This window comes from Lagopus leucura, unplaced genomic scaffold, assembly GCF_019238085.1.
Source record: "Lagopus leucura isolate 7727_CA_CO unplaced genomic scaffold, USGS_WTPT01 Super-Scaffold_760, whole genome shotgun sequence".
NCBI classification, from domain to species: domain Eukaryota; kingdom Metazoa; phylum Chordata; class Aves; order Galliformes; family Phasianidae; genus Lagopus; species Lagopus leucura.
In genome coordinates, this window is record NW_024962257.1 from 6624049 (window position 1) to 6639344 (window position 15296).

At 50.4% G+C, this 15296-nt stretch overlaps 1 protein-coding gene across 2 annotated transcripts in view; it reads left to right on the forward strand.

The window, feature by feature from the left end:
- The window catches only part of PRKCB (protein kinase C beta), a 75252-nt gene extending 64404 nt beyond the window's left edge, over window positions 1–10848 (forward strand). The window contains exons 16-17 of one of the 2 annotated variants that reach the window (XM_042864545.1): window positions 545–685; window positions 9933–10848. In XM_042864545.1, coding sequence (XP_042720479.1) covers window positions 545–685; window positions 9933–10085 — 294 coding nt within the window. In that variant the 3' untranslated portion in view covers window positions 10086–10848. Of the gene's footprint in view, window positions 1–544; window positions 686–6171; window positions 7406–9932 lie in introns of those variants that run through there. The other variant, XM_042864544.1, reaches the window with a different exon arrangement.
- The last annotated feature ends 4448 nt before the right edge of the window (window positions 10849–15296 follow it).

Below are 15296 nucleotides of genomic sequence, written 5' to 3' on the forward strand. Positions count from 1 at the left end.
GCTGTCAGCTCCACTCCTCCTTCCCATTTGTTAGGCGTGCTCTGCGCCTTCAGTGCTTTATAAATCTCTGGAGTCTCCTTGTGCCTCCTGACACAGCTCCAAAAATGCCCCAGGACATGAATGTTCACACAGCTGCCCTTGGTTCCCACAGCCCCTGTCACTTTTCTTATTGAATAATGTGTGTGCCTTTTTCTCCACGTTGACTCTTTCATTAACAGCATGTCCCCACCTGTGCAGCCCAGGTCTGGAGAAGAGAGATCCCCTGGGGCTGATGGAAGCTTTGGAGGGCAGATTGTTCTCCTGAAATGGATGGTGGCCTTAAACATGAACCATGCTGCAAAACTGAGTTCTCGACACCCAGGCAGCCCTGTTGGAGTGGTGCTGGCAGGGGGTGGCAGCACCACTGTGCAGGCTCCCAGCACAGAGTTACCAATGCCCGCATCCCGGGCACTGCAGCATTGTTGGGGTGTCACCTCCCGCTGCCAGCCCTGGAGACACTTCATGGCACTCCATATGTGACAGCTGCTGCTTTTTCTCCCCGCAGCTCATGACCAAGCACCCTGCCAAGCGGCTGGGCTGCGGCCCGGAGGGGGAGCGCGACATCAAGGAGCACGCCTTCTTCCGCTACATCGACTGGGACAAGCTGGAGCGCAAGGAGATCCAGCCACCCTTCAAGCCAAAGGCTGTAAGTGCTGCGCTCTGCGCTCCCCCTCCCTCCCACTACACAGTCCCCAGCCCCGCTTATTGTGCCCACATGCACTCGTGTGGGTGCTGCCCGTGCCCCTACAGTGTGCAGGAACCCCCTGTGCACCCTGAGTCACCCTGAGGTTTGGCACCGCTGCGGTGAGAGTGGCACTCTGCTGCCACTGGGCACTCAGTCTTGCTCTTACAGGGCTAGCAGCACCACGTGCATCACTCGGATTTAATCACAGCGTGCCTCATTGTGCTGTCTCAGGGCTCAGCCTTCCTGTTTTCTCTCTCTAGCTGCACAGATCGCTCTCGTTTTTCCTCTGTCTAAACTTTACCATCCAGCTCTGCAGCGCCGTCTGCCCCCGGTGGCACCACAGCTGTGTTTCCCTCTGCAGCTTCTCTCCCAGGTGAACTCTGGAAGGCCGCAGCTGGTGTGGGTGTGAGCAGAGCTCGGAGCTGCAGTTCTGCACCATGCTGCTGTGTTGGGTGCGCTCAGCAATGGGGCTGTGTGTGCAGTGAGTGTGCTGCTGCAGGGCAGGGGCTGCCAGCAGGGTCAGCAAAGTGGGAGCATGATTTGTACAGAGCTCAGGATGGGTGAGGCCATCAGTGCTGCAAGGGACAGGCAGGAGGTGCAGAGCCCTGTGAGCCCGTTGGCTCTGTGCCCTTGCTGGGAACTGAAGCTTTACAGAAAAGAGCAAATCCAGAGTTAACTCTGATTGGCAAGGCTGAGACTGACAGGTATCCCCAGCAATGGAGGTTGGGGCATTGCTGGCTCACTTAATCCACCATCCTAGACCACATCTCAGTGCCTAGAGGTGGTTGCTGTGTTTGACTGAGCAAAGTCAGGGCACTCTGCACATTTTAATGTCACAGATGTGTTTGCAAACTCAGTCCCTGAGTAGTGTTGCCTTTGCACAGAGCTGGGGTACTGCTGACCTCAAAGCCTTCTGCTGCAGTGCCCACAGTGCGTGCAGCCTCTGCTGCTACCAACTGCTACCTGCAGTTACTACTCTGCTGCACTGACTGCTACCAAAGCACATCAGTGCAGAAGCTGTTGGGCTGTGTGCATACATCATGATGTTCTGGCTTACAGTGGGACCTCGCCTTTGTGCAAACGATCCAGAGCTGAGAGCAGAGGGAGGCTGAGCTGCTACCTCGGGATGTAGGATGCTGGGCATTCCCTGCTCTGCAGAAGCTGCTCCTGAGGTCAGCAGCTGCTGTTGGCTCTCAGCTCTGTGCTCCCTCCCTGCCACCTGCCCTTTCCCCACAGTGCTGTTCTCTGCGTGCTGTGACACAGTGTTACTGCTTGTTTGTCTTGTCGCAGCTGAAAACAATTTAATTCTGCCTAAAGTGCTTTCTCACAGTTCTTATGTTTTAAAATATGCAGATTTTGTCCTGTTTTAAATGTCTTATTTCTTTAAAAATCCTTTTGATCACGGCCCGCAGAATGGGGCCCGTAAGCTGCTGCCTGTCATTGCACACGTACCGGCTGCCGGCGGGGGAAATGCAGTGCTGGGTAGCAGGGAGATTAATAGGAAGGTAGCACAGCTGGTTCAGGATTTAGGTAGGATTAAGCCAAGCCAGGTACTGCTGATAGCTGATATTTCAGAGCAATGCATCTGTGCTGCAAAGCGCTGCTCCTTCCATGCCATCTGTGAGCACAATCAGAGCAGCACAGAAGGGGAAGTGGGGGTTTGGGTGATGTTGGAATGCGTTTGGGTGGGAAAGGCGCTGCTCAAGGACCTCTGGCTGCTTGTGCAGCACTGAGAATACCCTGCAGTGGGCTCTGCTCCCCCCTCAGAGCTGCTGCACCGTAACCCTCAGCAGGACAGCACGCAGCCTGTGCCCTGAGCTGGAAATCAATCCCCAGGAGCTCATGCGCTGCTTCGTGCTTTGTGCTTGATTAACCTTTATCACAGAGACGGTAACGAGACAGATCAGGGCCTGAGCTGTCTGTGGTGTGCAGAAACGCTGTGGTTCTGACATGGGGCTGTGCTTGGCTGCTCCTGTGCTGGGCTTGTGCATAACAATTCCATCCCCAGATCCGCAGTTGCCCTGGGAAGTGTGCTTCCACTCGCCTGCTCTCCCCATCTCTCGTTGAGATAATTATTGTTTTTGGAACCTAATTACTCCTTTACTTTTCATAATGCCTGGTGATTTGAGAAGTCTTCTCATGCTGAAAGCACTGAAATCCCATGGCAGAGCACAGCATTGCTCGCAACAGGACAGTGGTTCTAAAAAATGGCTTTTAATCTAATAACTTTAATAGCATAAATTACTATTCCTCTAATTACTTTGAATTAATTGATAGTGAGCTGCCATTTACAGACCTGGATTTGTAAAAGCTTAGGTTCTGAGGGCTCTCTGAGATTCCCCCCTGTCACTCAGCAGTACCCTCAGTGCATTGGGAAGAGTCTTCTTGCTGTTAATGGGGGAGGATGGCAGCAAACCCTACAGCAGGAAACTGCCTCAGCAGCTGCTCCATAACCTTGCTTAAAGCATGCTGAGCTGGGATCATTAACCAATCTCATGCTCCCAAAAATTGCTCCCAGCCTGCATGGGTACAGCCCTGCCCTGTCTCCTCCCAACGCTACTGAATAGGACCCCAAAAAAAGGAGAACATCCATAGAGTGGCTGCGATGTGGCAACAGCCCACTCAGCCTTCTTGACTGCATCTGGGGGATCAATGGAGAATATTTTATGGTCCCTTTTGTCTCTATTTGAAGTCAAGCTGAAGCTGATAAAATAAAAGGGCTATCTTTGAAACTGACAGGTTTATTTCTGCAGCCAGAAAAAAAAAAAAAAAAAAGTCATTTGGTGCTGGCTATAAATATTAGGCAGGACACATTGAAGATTTATGTAAGATAAACTTCCACCCTCCCCCTTTCTCCATTCAGAGTGGAGTGATGCCTGTACATTAATATAGTCCTAACCGTGGTTTTTCATGACGTGGTGTTGGATAAACGTAAAGATTGACACTGCGTGTCTCTGTCCTTTAAAGAGGAACTTAATTTTAAGAGCTGTGAAAGGGTAGATAATAGCAGAACAAGGGAAAATGGTTTTAAGTTGAAGGAGGGAAGATTTAGATTGTATATCAGGGAAATACTTTACTATGAGAGTGGTGAAGTGCTGGAACAGGCTGTCCAGAGAGTTTGTGGATGCCCCATCCCTGGAGGTGTTCATGACCAGGTTGGATGGGGCCCTGGGCAGCCTGGGCTGGTATGAAATGTGGAGATTGGTGGCCCTGCATGCGATGGGGGGTTGGAGCTTGATGATCCTTAAGATGCCTTCCAGCCCAAGCCATTCTATGATATGATTCTATGGGGCTGGCGGATGTTGTGTGGTTGGAGTTATGGAGATGCTGCCCCCTGTATCCCTGGAACACTACAGCTAGATGCGAATTCGACAGTTTCCCATCCATGTATTCTTGCTGCATTGCACTGTGGTGGGAATCACCATTTGTCAGTATGTGTATTAAAAGTATATTGGTGCCCTCCATCCCGAAACTGGCAGCGCTGTCCAAGGATGCATTTTTGAGTCATCCCTATGGGGTTTGATGGTTTGAAGACACGCGTTGCCTTGCAGCACGGGGCTGCCCCACGTCTCCCTCACGTTTCGTAGAGCTCTGTCTTTTCTGCATTGTCAAAGTGCTGCACAGCCTTCAGAGTGCATTGGCAGTTGATATGATCTGCAGGTGAGCTGCTTATTAGCAGGTGAACCCCGTGCTGCCGCGTGTTCCCGCACTGATAACCTCCAGCACTGCAGACTCTGTGCTAATCTCACTCGCACTGTGCTTTATCACAGAGCTGAAGGCTGCTGACAGCATGGCCTAGAAAAGCCCCTGTCGCTTTGTTTCCGATGTGAGCTCCCAGGCTTTGTGCTGCCGGCAACTTCAATTTGAGGAATTTATTTTCTATTTTGATGTTAAGACGATGGCTTTCAGGAAGGCACTGGGCTGATGCTGACTTGTCAGACACCCAAAGCTTTGCAGGGATCCTGCACTGTGCTGGGCTGTGTGTCCTGGAGTGCAGACACACAGAAGCTGTGCTCAGAGCTGAGCCAGAGCTGCACAGGAGTGCACTGGGGACATGGGCATGTGAGGGGGGAGTGCAGTGCAGTGCAGTGCAGGGAAGTGGCTGTAGCTGGGGTTAAATGGACTCTGTTGTCACCTGTTGGACCTTTTCCAGAGAGCTGGGAATAAGGAGTGTCTCACTGTAGGAATGTGGCAAGGGCTGCCCAGAGAGCACAGCAGCGGAAGCTGCGGGATGCTGCTGCTGCGTGCCCTGAAGCCTCCTTTCTGGCAGAGCCAGGCACTGGGGGATGTTGAAGTGTATGTGTATTTGCTTTAATATTTCATTACGTTTAGTCTGATGTTTATTAAAAATGTAAATCTGTTTCCTCAGCAAATGTAAGTTAAATACCAGGAGAAACATCCCAGCACTTGGAGTGTGCGTTCTCCATAGGGAGATGGAGGGGAGGAGAGGTGAGGACTGGGAGGTGCCATTCCTGCAGCTCTCCTGGAGAGCAGGGCCAGGGCAGCACTGTGTGTGAGAGAATTCGGCCACCAGAAAGCAAAGTCATCAGCTGCAGCTCATTGGGATGTGAAACCCGTGTGCTGGGTGGCAACCGAGTGCAATTTGTAGCTGCTGCAGGAACCCGGCCTCCACCTGTTTATAGCTACCACTATTATTAATACATTAAATAATTCTAGCACGGGAAATTACAGGACCCTTGTTGTGATTGCTAAGGAAATTAAATAAAGTGTCTAGCATGTCGCCTGCTCCCGATCTCCCTGATTGCTGCAGGTGGAGATGCACTGATGGGTCCTTTGCTTCTGATATGCAATGGCCCTGGGGCAGCCCAGGGTGGTGCTGGCTGCAGGGGCTTCATTGTGCTGTGCCGGCAGCACCGTGCCAGGCTGGGCATGGACAGGGATGGGGCAGGAGTTGGCAGCTCCAGCAGCACAGCCTGCAGGCAGCAGTGCCATAGCTGGGGGGCTCTACAGGCGATGCAAGCCTCCTCCTCAAGCAGGAGCAGGGAGAAGCATCTTGGCAGCACAGGGTGAGAGCTTCCTATGCCAGGTGTAGGAGGAGGGCCTGAGCATGGATGTGTGCACAGTGAGACCTGGAACCATCAAGGTCTTTAGCAGAGAAACTGCGTGTGTGTGGCACAGTGCGAGGTGGTGCAGGACTGTGTGCAAGCAAGGGAAAGCAGCAAGTAATTGCACTCCCATCTCATTGCTCCCTGCAATTCCTTGCCATGGTGCAGCCAGCAGTCCCTGCTCGTCTCCAGCTATCTCATGCAATAACATCACATGGTGACTAACAAAGCTCATACATGTTTTGCACCTTTTTCTTTTCTGCCATTGCCGCATTGAAATAACCCGCTCTGCGAGGTGTGCTGGGAGGGGTTGCTGCACACACCGCATCCGTTTGCTTTGTTTCTCCACCCACCATACGTTCTTTTCTTCCCCTCTCATAGTGTGGACGCAATGCTGAAAACTTCGACCGGTTTTTCACTCGCCATCCACCCGTGTTAACACCTCCTGACCAGGAAGTCATCAGGAACATTGACCAGTCAGAATTCGAAGGATTTTCCTTTTTTAACTCTGAGTTTTTTAAACCTGAAGCCAAGAGCTAAGTAGCTGTGTAGATCTCATCTTCATCATCCAGTCCCAACTGCTGCTGTGGTGACATTGCATTCATGGTTTTTCTTTAGTAATACTACTAGAGTGACCATATTTCAAAGCCAGAAGTGTCTTCACATAATTTCGGGCATGCCTGAAGTGTAAGTGATGTGCAGTAAGTAAAAACAATGTTTTTATCGATTTTTATTTGTAGAAAATGGAAATGGTTTATTGGCTACCAGGTAAAACGGACAGGTGTGGGCCATGACAACTGGGAGAAATCTCTTCAACACGTGCTTTGATTCCTGCTCTTCCCCTTCCAAGTCCTTTAATACGATCGTGAACGTTCCATCTGCAGCCTTCTGATCTTAGTGTGAGGAAGTGTTCCCTACCAGACCTCACCCCATAGAGCCCGGGGCTGCAGGGCAGCTGGGGGCTGTGGGGCAGCTGGGGGCAGAGCTGGCTCGCCCTCTGGGTCTTTGGTAGCAGTGGTCAATGGCTGGGGAAGCAGCTCTGCTGTCAGCACAGATTTCTCCTGATTGTGCAGTTTCCAGGTAGCAATTTTTTTAATCGAACGAAACGTATCCAGTTATAAGCAGGATATTTTTAAAGAGCTGCTGTAGATGCTTTCAAATCCATGGTCACCCTAGTAAATAGCACACAATGTTGGTTCTCATAGCAAAACTTTTTTTTTTTTTTTTTTTTTTTTCGAATGCCAAAGCAATTGATGGAGTTTATTACCTGTGCTTTAAATGTGTCAAAAACAGTATTAACACGAATGAGATGCTATTTAACATTGAACAGTATTGTGAATTCTGCTGTGAAGCTTGTAAAGAGATGTTTCCACTAATATCCCAATTTTAAAAAGAAATGTCACTGGATATTTAAATCGCCTCCTTTTTGTTTCTGGCATCAAAGACAAAGTTTCAGGATGGAAGAATTTCTCTTGAAACAATAACGGCCTCACAGCTTTTTTTTTTACTGTTCTGCAGATGTTGGTGGGCTGTCACTTTGTATCGACTTGCTTTAAGTTGTAATGTGCCAATTTATTATTTTTTTTCCAATACCGGTGATGATGATAATAATAATAATAAAAAGAAAGTAAGAAATACCGTAAAAGAAACCTGCATTTGTCTGGAAGCACCTGTGCAGCCCTGGCCTTTGGGTGGAAGCACCCAATGCTCGCCCATTGCTTTCAGCATCCACCCCAGCGCAGCGCCATGCAGGATGGAAGCTCCAGGAGTGCGCCGCGTCACCGTGCGGCTGAGCCTGGTGGGATCTCACCTTCCTCCTCTGAGCACAGGAAGAGGGGCTTCTCCTGGCAGAGGGGGCTGCTGCTCGGTGGCTCTTTGAACGCCTCAAATGGAGACAATCGCAGAAAGCACTGAGGATTTCTGGAAGCTGTGGCCGCGGTTATCTCAGTGCCGCTATCTCAGTGCCGCTATCTCAGTGCGGCAGCGTGCCGGTGACTCATCGCCCTGCCTGCTCGCTCTCAAAGGAGCAGTTGTTAAAAGCAATTGGCAGTTTCAGCTAAAGAGGGATTACGGGGCTCTTGCTATCCTCCCTCTTCCTGAATGCGTGCAGAATTTCCTTTCTGTCTTTGGAAACCCAGCTTCTGCTCAATTGCTGCAGTTGGGATCACCGCGGGAACTTTCCAAACAGCATTGGACGGCAGCAGCAGGAGCCGGTTCCAGCGGAGCATGGGGACAGGGACAGTCACTGTCCTGCTGCTCCCTGCCCTGCTCTGCTTCTCCGTATCTCCTGGAGTCCTGGAGCATTTCCAGCCATGAACCTCCCCTTCCTCCTCATCCCTGTTTGCCAGCTCTGTGTGACCAAACTCCACCCGCTCATGGGCTGTTCATCATCTTTGGCAGAAGCCAACTTGCCAGCAATTTTGGATGAAGTTCGAGGTAAGAATTCAGCAGAAGTTGCTTTGCTGTGCCTGCAGCTGGGCACCGCTGGCTGTGCCAAGGCCCCAGGGCAGGGCAAGGAGGAGGCAGGGCAGGGGCAGCCCCAGCCCTGACCTGGCACTGCACAACCATTTCTGCAGCCACTCACCCTAAGGACTCCTGGGTTGGGCACCCACTGCAGGGATGCAGCCCTGGCACCATCAGCACTGCTCTGGAAGGCCAAGGGCTGCAGTGCGCAGGAGCCAGATGTGCACATTGGATTCCCCTTTGCAACTCTCCTACTGGGTAGGACAGAATCATCTCAGTGCTTGTTGGCTCAGTAGCCACTTGACGGTTCTACAGCCTATGTACCAATGGGCAGAGCCCTCTGCCCATTGCTGGTCCCACACTGACCCCTCCAGAGGCTGTCTTTTATCCAGGTCTGTCTAACACTTGTGTTTCTGCTGCTTTGCTCTTTATCTGCATCTGAAGTCTTCCCCTCCCCACTTCTGCACTATGCCCTGGATTCACCTCTGCTTCTTCTGTGTTGTTGGGAGGGGAGCATAGGGCTGCAGCACCTCTCAGCTGCCTCGCGTCCAAAGGGAAGAACCCAGCCAGGACTGTGACAGCAGGGCTCATGGCTAACAAGATTTCATGTGCACATCCTGGCTTTTCTCCAGCTTCGTCTTTGCTCCTTGAGCTCCATCTCTCTGCTTCTTCCTACCTTGTGTTTTCTTAGACATCCTTGGCTCTCTTTACCTTCTGATCTGGAAAAGTTCCCACGTGATTCTCCCATTCTCCCCTTGCAGAGCACTGTCCCCACAAAGACATTGTGATCCTGGGCCACCTCTCAAGGTTGGATTCATCTCCAGAGGGTCTCCGGATGTGGTTGCAGGGGAGGTGGGCTGGATGATTTGCCATGTTCTGGCTGTGGCAGCTGTGCCAGGAGGAGTTGTGGTGAAGACACAGCTCATTGTCCGTGTATTCCATCAGTAAGGACAGCTGGTGGCTATGATGGCAGGCAGGAAGCGGTTCTTGTGGTGACGTGACAGCGCAAGTACAACGGTGCTGCCCCTCCAGAGCATTCGGCAAGAGCTGGCACCACAAACAGAGCTGGCACCCTGGTGCTCAAAGGCAGAGAGGCTAAAGAAAAGCATTTGGCAGGTTCCTACATGGCACCAAGTGTAGCCCCTGGTTCAGCCCAGTGAGTGCTGGCTGCGGGACTTGCAAAGTATCTCAGCGCAGTCCTGCCAATGGGACTACAGTTCTTATAGCAGGTTGTCAGTGTTAATTAAGACCATACCTTTTGGATGGTTTTTAATTTTGCTTGTTTGTTTGCTTGCTTGCTTGCTTGCCTACGATGTAGCTGCAAAATTGTTCTTTTTGTGACATTAAAATGATAAAAGGTTGCATATGTGGACTTTTTGTTCTTGGAGGTTTTTATGTATTTCTTATATACAGCCCTGCAGCAAATGACATCTCAAATTAAATCAGTAAAACACTGTGTTGATCAATACCATACCGTAGAGGAGCCTAAATAATGATGATGATGGTGAGAAGTGAAGCTCCAGGCACCAGGACCCCTCGCAGCTGCTGGTTTGGCGCCAATTCGGCGCGGCGCTGTCCACGGTGCTGATCCGTCCCGCAGCGCCCGCGGCCCCGCTCCCTTTGCCGAAGGCCTCACGGCCCGCGCTGCCCTCTTTAACTCTGTGCTTTCCGTTTGACAGAAGGACAAACGCGACACTTCCAACTTCGACAAAGAGTTCACCCGGCAGCCTGTGGAGCTCACGCCCACCGACAAACTCTTCATCATGAACTTGGACCAGAACGAGTTCGCTGGCTTCTCTTACACCAACCCGGAATTTGTCATTAACGTGTAATCAACGGCACGGACGCCACCTCCCTGCTCCCGCAGCCCCAAACTCCAGCTCGCCCTGTAAATACCACACCAGTCTTCCGGGATCAGCAGTGCGTACATCCACACCCCGGCACGCAACGAGCGCTTGTTGTAGGAGGCCTCTGTGTGTGTGTGTCACCCGCTAGCTTGGTTGCCCTTGCTGGAAACGCGCGGGGTTTTGAGTCAACAAGCAGTAATACTTCTAGGAACTGTAGTTGGTGGTGACTAATAGAGTTTTTAAACAGAAATATACCAAATTGCTACGGTCTTTGTAATTTTCGAAATCAGATGCTGAAATTCCTGTGAACTTAGGTATTCACAAATTGTTGCCATTGAATGCTAAGCATGGTTGATATTTTAAACCATTGTGCTGAAGCTTGCAATGACTGTGAACGTGTCTTAGAGGAGCCTTTTGTTTGAGACATGGATACATTTGATCAGTGTGGAAACCTCTGCTTGTAGACATCTCTCAATGCCTTGTACATGCGGTCACACCGGCTCGCCGAGGCTGTCTTCCTCCCCAGCCTGCTGTAAGCGTGCGTTCCACCACATCCCCTCCTCTTACTCAGGCATTAAGACTACAAAATAAATTCCATTAATGTTCTTGTAAATCAGAACAAATCTTTTTCTAAGTGAAAGGTAGGATTTTTTTTTTAACATCTGGAACAGTTTGCAGTTTTGATATACTCTGTCAGCACTCCCATAAATCCTTCTCCTGTTTTTTTTTTTTTTTTTTTTTTTTTTTTCCACAGATACTGTCAAAATTTAACAGCTCTGTAAAAGATATTAATATTCTACCAAAACAAAACACATTTATATTCTCCGTTTACCAACTGAAAACACGCCCACTTCAAAGGGGCTGTACTGAGGGCTATTTATAAAGGTAACTTTTATACTTTATACCCTCTGCTACTATCTTAAAGGCTCAAAATCATGAACTTTGCAGGCATCTCGGCTTACCAGATTTCAGGCAAAATTCCTGGGGATTTTGTTCAGTAACCCAGGGCCTTCTGTATGGTTTCAAAAATCCCAGCCCAGAGGATACTGCTGTGCTGCAGACACATCTCCTGTGGTGCTGCCTCATTCCCCTCCTGGTGCACGCGAGTTTGGTTGGTTTGCAAACCAAGCATGTATATTCTTTCAAACCTCGACCAATTCTAATGTAAATACACTTTGCTTCATGAATACGGGGGAAAAGCGGGGGTGGAATTTTATGAATCACAAGGAATCCTATCGAGGAGATTCTGGTTTGTAGATCTTTTGTAAACATCCAACTCTACCGTTTGCAATTATTTCTTTCTTCCAATGATTCCTGAAATGAAAAGGCTGCTGGAAGCTGGAGCTGTGCGTGGCCGAGCCGGCCCTGCTGCACGCTTTGGGATGTGTGAGCTCTGTCTGGAGTTCAGGTGCTGAGCTGGGCTCAAGAAAACCAAACAAAACACAGCAAAACTGCAAATTGTGCCAGATGTGCAAGGGAGCTTATGGGCAACTTTGCATCATGCTATGACCAGGGCGGTGAGAGGTAGCTTCTGATGGGAGTGCTCATAACTCCAGCACACGTCTCAGAAGACATCTCACCATCTTCTGCAGATCACAGTTGATGTTCAGAGCATGTATGTTACTGTAACTTTCAAGTCTGCTGCTGCAGAATTAGTATTCCTTCAATGGTGAATGTTTCCAATTTCTATACCTTCAGCTCTGAGGATGCTCCCATGGTGCAGTCGCTCAAGGGATGCTGTGGTGCTGCGGGCCTGACCCCATGAGAGCTGCTGCAGAGGGAGGGATCCCACAACCTGGGGCAGGAGCCACACTTCTGCACGGAGCAGCTTTTCTTCAGCACTATGTCCAGGGTAGGGTGCAGGGTGTGAGCATTGCTGACACTGTCCACTCTGTTATGTGCAAAGCTCTTAACTTAAAGTTTATTTCCAGATAACCTGATTCTTCTATGCAGAAATGTAAAATGGGATCTACCCTGCACAGATGCTGGGATCTGTGTGAACTCCTGCAAGGAAGGGTAGAGTGGCAGTGGCTGACTCATCTCTTGCCGTGATTTGGTGATTTAATCTTTAGTGCCGGATGGGGAAAGCAGTACTGCAGGAAGAGACTCAGATCCAAGAGCCTTCAGGAGATGCTGAAAGGCACCGGGTGCTCTGCCACTGACACTGAGTGGGGTATGGGCTGCCTTGGGGGACTCACTGTGGGGCAGGGGCAAAACCATCTCCAGTGGCTGCTCTTCCCCACTGCTGCTACGGAATAGGAAAGGGCTGTTGGGGCCAGGGTGTGAGGGCTGTGAAATGTATCTGGTGTGCTATGTTCTTAGGGTGGTCTCAGAGTAATGAGGCTCTGGCACTGTTGCCTAGAGAGCCGTGGGTGCCCTGAGCACCTGAGCAGCCTGAGCTGGCAGGGGCAACCAGCCCACAGCAGGGGCTGTGAAGTCCCTTCCAACCCAATGGTGCTGTAATTGTATGGAAATTTCATGTAAGGCAAGGCTTGTCCTGCACTGCTGCATCCCACAGGCCATCCCAAAGCACAGCTGCAGATGGAGCAGGAGTCTGCAGGCTCATAGAGACAAGGGAACACAAGGGAAGGGGGAAGTGACATGGAGCAGGGCAGCAGGGACTGCTCGCAGGCAGAGGCAGCAGAGAGGCTGTGTTGGGTCCCAGTTTGGTCCCAGGAGCAAATGAAGAGCCATGATATCTAGCACAGAGTGCCAGGCTGCGGGGTTGTATCTGGAGTGTGGAGCTGAGCCATACGAACCCAACGTGCTGCAGCTCCTCTGCTTTTGCTGTCTGCGGAACCTGTATCAGCAAAGGCAGCAAGAAGCGTCTTGCTCCATGCAGGGAAGTGTCATCCAAGCTGTTTATTTCTGATCACATTCAAACTGGCAATTAAAACAAGGAGGGAAAAAAAAAAAGAAAAAAAAAAAGAAAAAAAAAAAGAAAATGTTTATTGTTGAACAGTTTGTGTTTGTGAATTTGATTTCACCTGCAAGTATTTGATGACTTTTCTACATCCTAGACTACCTGCTATGTGTTTGTCGAAGGATTCTCATGAAGACCTCCTTTTAGATGGGCATATACTCTTTATTCTATTTGCTGCATGTTTGAAAAACATAAAATAAAATATATAATTTTAAAGAAACCTTGTGCAGTTGCATTTCTTTGCCTGCAGGGCTCAGTTCGTACGTGGGGAAGGGTCCCAGAGGGTGACTGGCTCTGGCTGCTGCTCTGTGGTGTGGCCCCAGGAGCAGATGCTGAAACCTTGCAGCACCTTTGTAACAAAGGTGCAGATCTGTACAGAAAGAGAGCATCACCAAAAGCACAGGAGCGTGGTCCAGGCATGGAAACCTGCAGCAGGAGCTGTACTTAAGGATGCACATAGAGCACAAGGGAAGGAAAGTGTTGGTTGTTTGGCTTTTTAGCTATTTTCTGACTAAGGCTAGGATGAGTTAACAGTACTGCAGGTGCTCTTTCAAGCACCCCGTGAGCACTCCATGGCATCACAGCATGCAGGGGGTTAGGGGGCGACTTTGGGGCATGCAGGTTCCCATCTCTCCCTGCTCCCCAGCAAGAGGCCTGAGCATTCTGGTTTGATGTCTCTGCACACACAAAGGCTGATATCTGGGGTGAGATTGGTTAGAGGAACACTCCAAGGTGGCTGGCAATGCCAAAGCCAACCCAAGGGCAAAGCTGGGGCGTGACCGTAGTGAGGAGAGCAGGCAGGGACAGATGGGAGCCACCAGGGCTCTGTTGACCATCCCTGCCCGTGTGGCTTTGGAGGCCTGTGTGGCCACCAGAGGCTGCCCCTGATGGCATAGGGACAATCCCTCAAAGCAAGAGAGTGCAGTGGGATGGGGTGGCCAAGGGCTGGACTTCTCTCCTGTGACCCCAGCACACGATCTCAGCAGTGCCTGCAGTGCTGTGCCTCTGTCGGAAATACTCCTGAGCTTCAGCCATTCTGGCTTCTGCAAGTGAAACATTTGGTTTTGTGACACTTTCCTTAATTATGGGAGCTAATGACAAAACCATTGTGACAAATGACTCAGCTTTTGATAGTGAAGTTAATTAATTCTGAAGTTAGAGTCTCCATCAGAGTATCTGGAAAAACCCGATTAAGAAGTCTGCTTACCCAGTGTGACGTGGGCAGCAGAAACCTCAGTGCCTGTGACAGCCCAGGTGAAACCCTCCTCACCGGGGCCAGGGGGCGATTCGCTCAGAGCAGGGAGAAGAAAGGCTGAGCACGAGCATGGCAAATGCCTCCCTTTTCTCTATCCATCAAAGGCATCTGGGGGAACGCGGCCTCATTAGTGTTTGAATGAGTGACCAGCAGCAGCTCGTCGTTACACGCTGACCTTCAAGAACCATCTCCCTGAAGCCATCTTTCATCTCTTTCATTTGCATTACAATCCTGTTTGCCTCATTATTCGTTATCCGCTTCTTCTTCAAAGAATTTAAATGGAATCAATTAAATTGTGGTGGGTTGGAGTAGCAGCAAACCTTCGATTGCTGCTCGGAGTGATCCAGCTGGATTCAGCCTTCAAAATATCTCTTCATCTACCGCTATTTGTTCCTCTGATGCTTGTATGCTACAGTTGCCTTACAGAATCCCTTTGATCTTCCTCCCTCCCACCGTCCCAGCACACCACGCTCCGCACAGACGCCGCTCTCCCTGTGACCTTGGGAATGGGATTCCCTAATCCCTTCCATGGGCTGCGGCCAGGCTGTCCTTTGGTGCTTCTGTGTTGGGAAGAAGCTGACCTGTACGTTGTTCCTGGAGCCCTCATGGAGCAGCTGGGAACCCTGGGCACTGGCGTGGAGTTTGCTGCCCCGTGTCATCCGCTTCCCTGCGCCGGGCTTGTTTTGTCCTCCCAGTGTATGGGAAAGGGGTAAAAAAGATGCAATTGTGGTGCATGCCAGCAGTGCATGGGAAAGCAGAGGTGTGGACAAAGCAACACGGCCTTCAGCATGCAGCAGCAGACAGCTATTCACCCGCGTCTCCAGATAATCCACATGCCTCTCATTTACCCATGCATGGCCGCTCCTGTGTAGCCTGTGCATGTTCCCATGATAGGCAGCCTTAATAAGAGAAGGTTTCTGTTTCTCTCCCCTGCTATTTTTATTGCTATCAAACTGTAGGAAGCCCAGCAGGGAGCTGCAGAGCCAGTAGGCAGCTGCACAGGTGGGCAGCGTGTGAG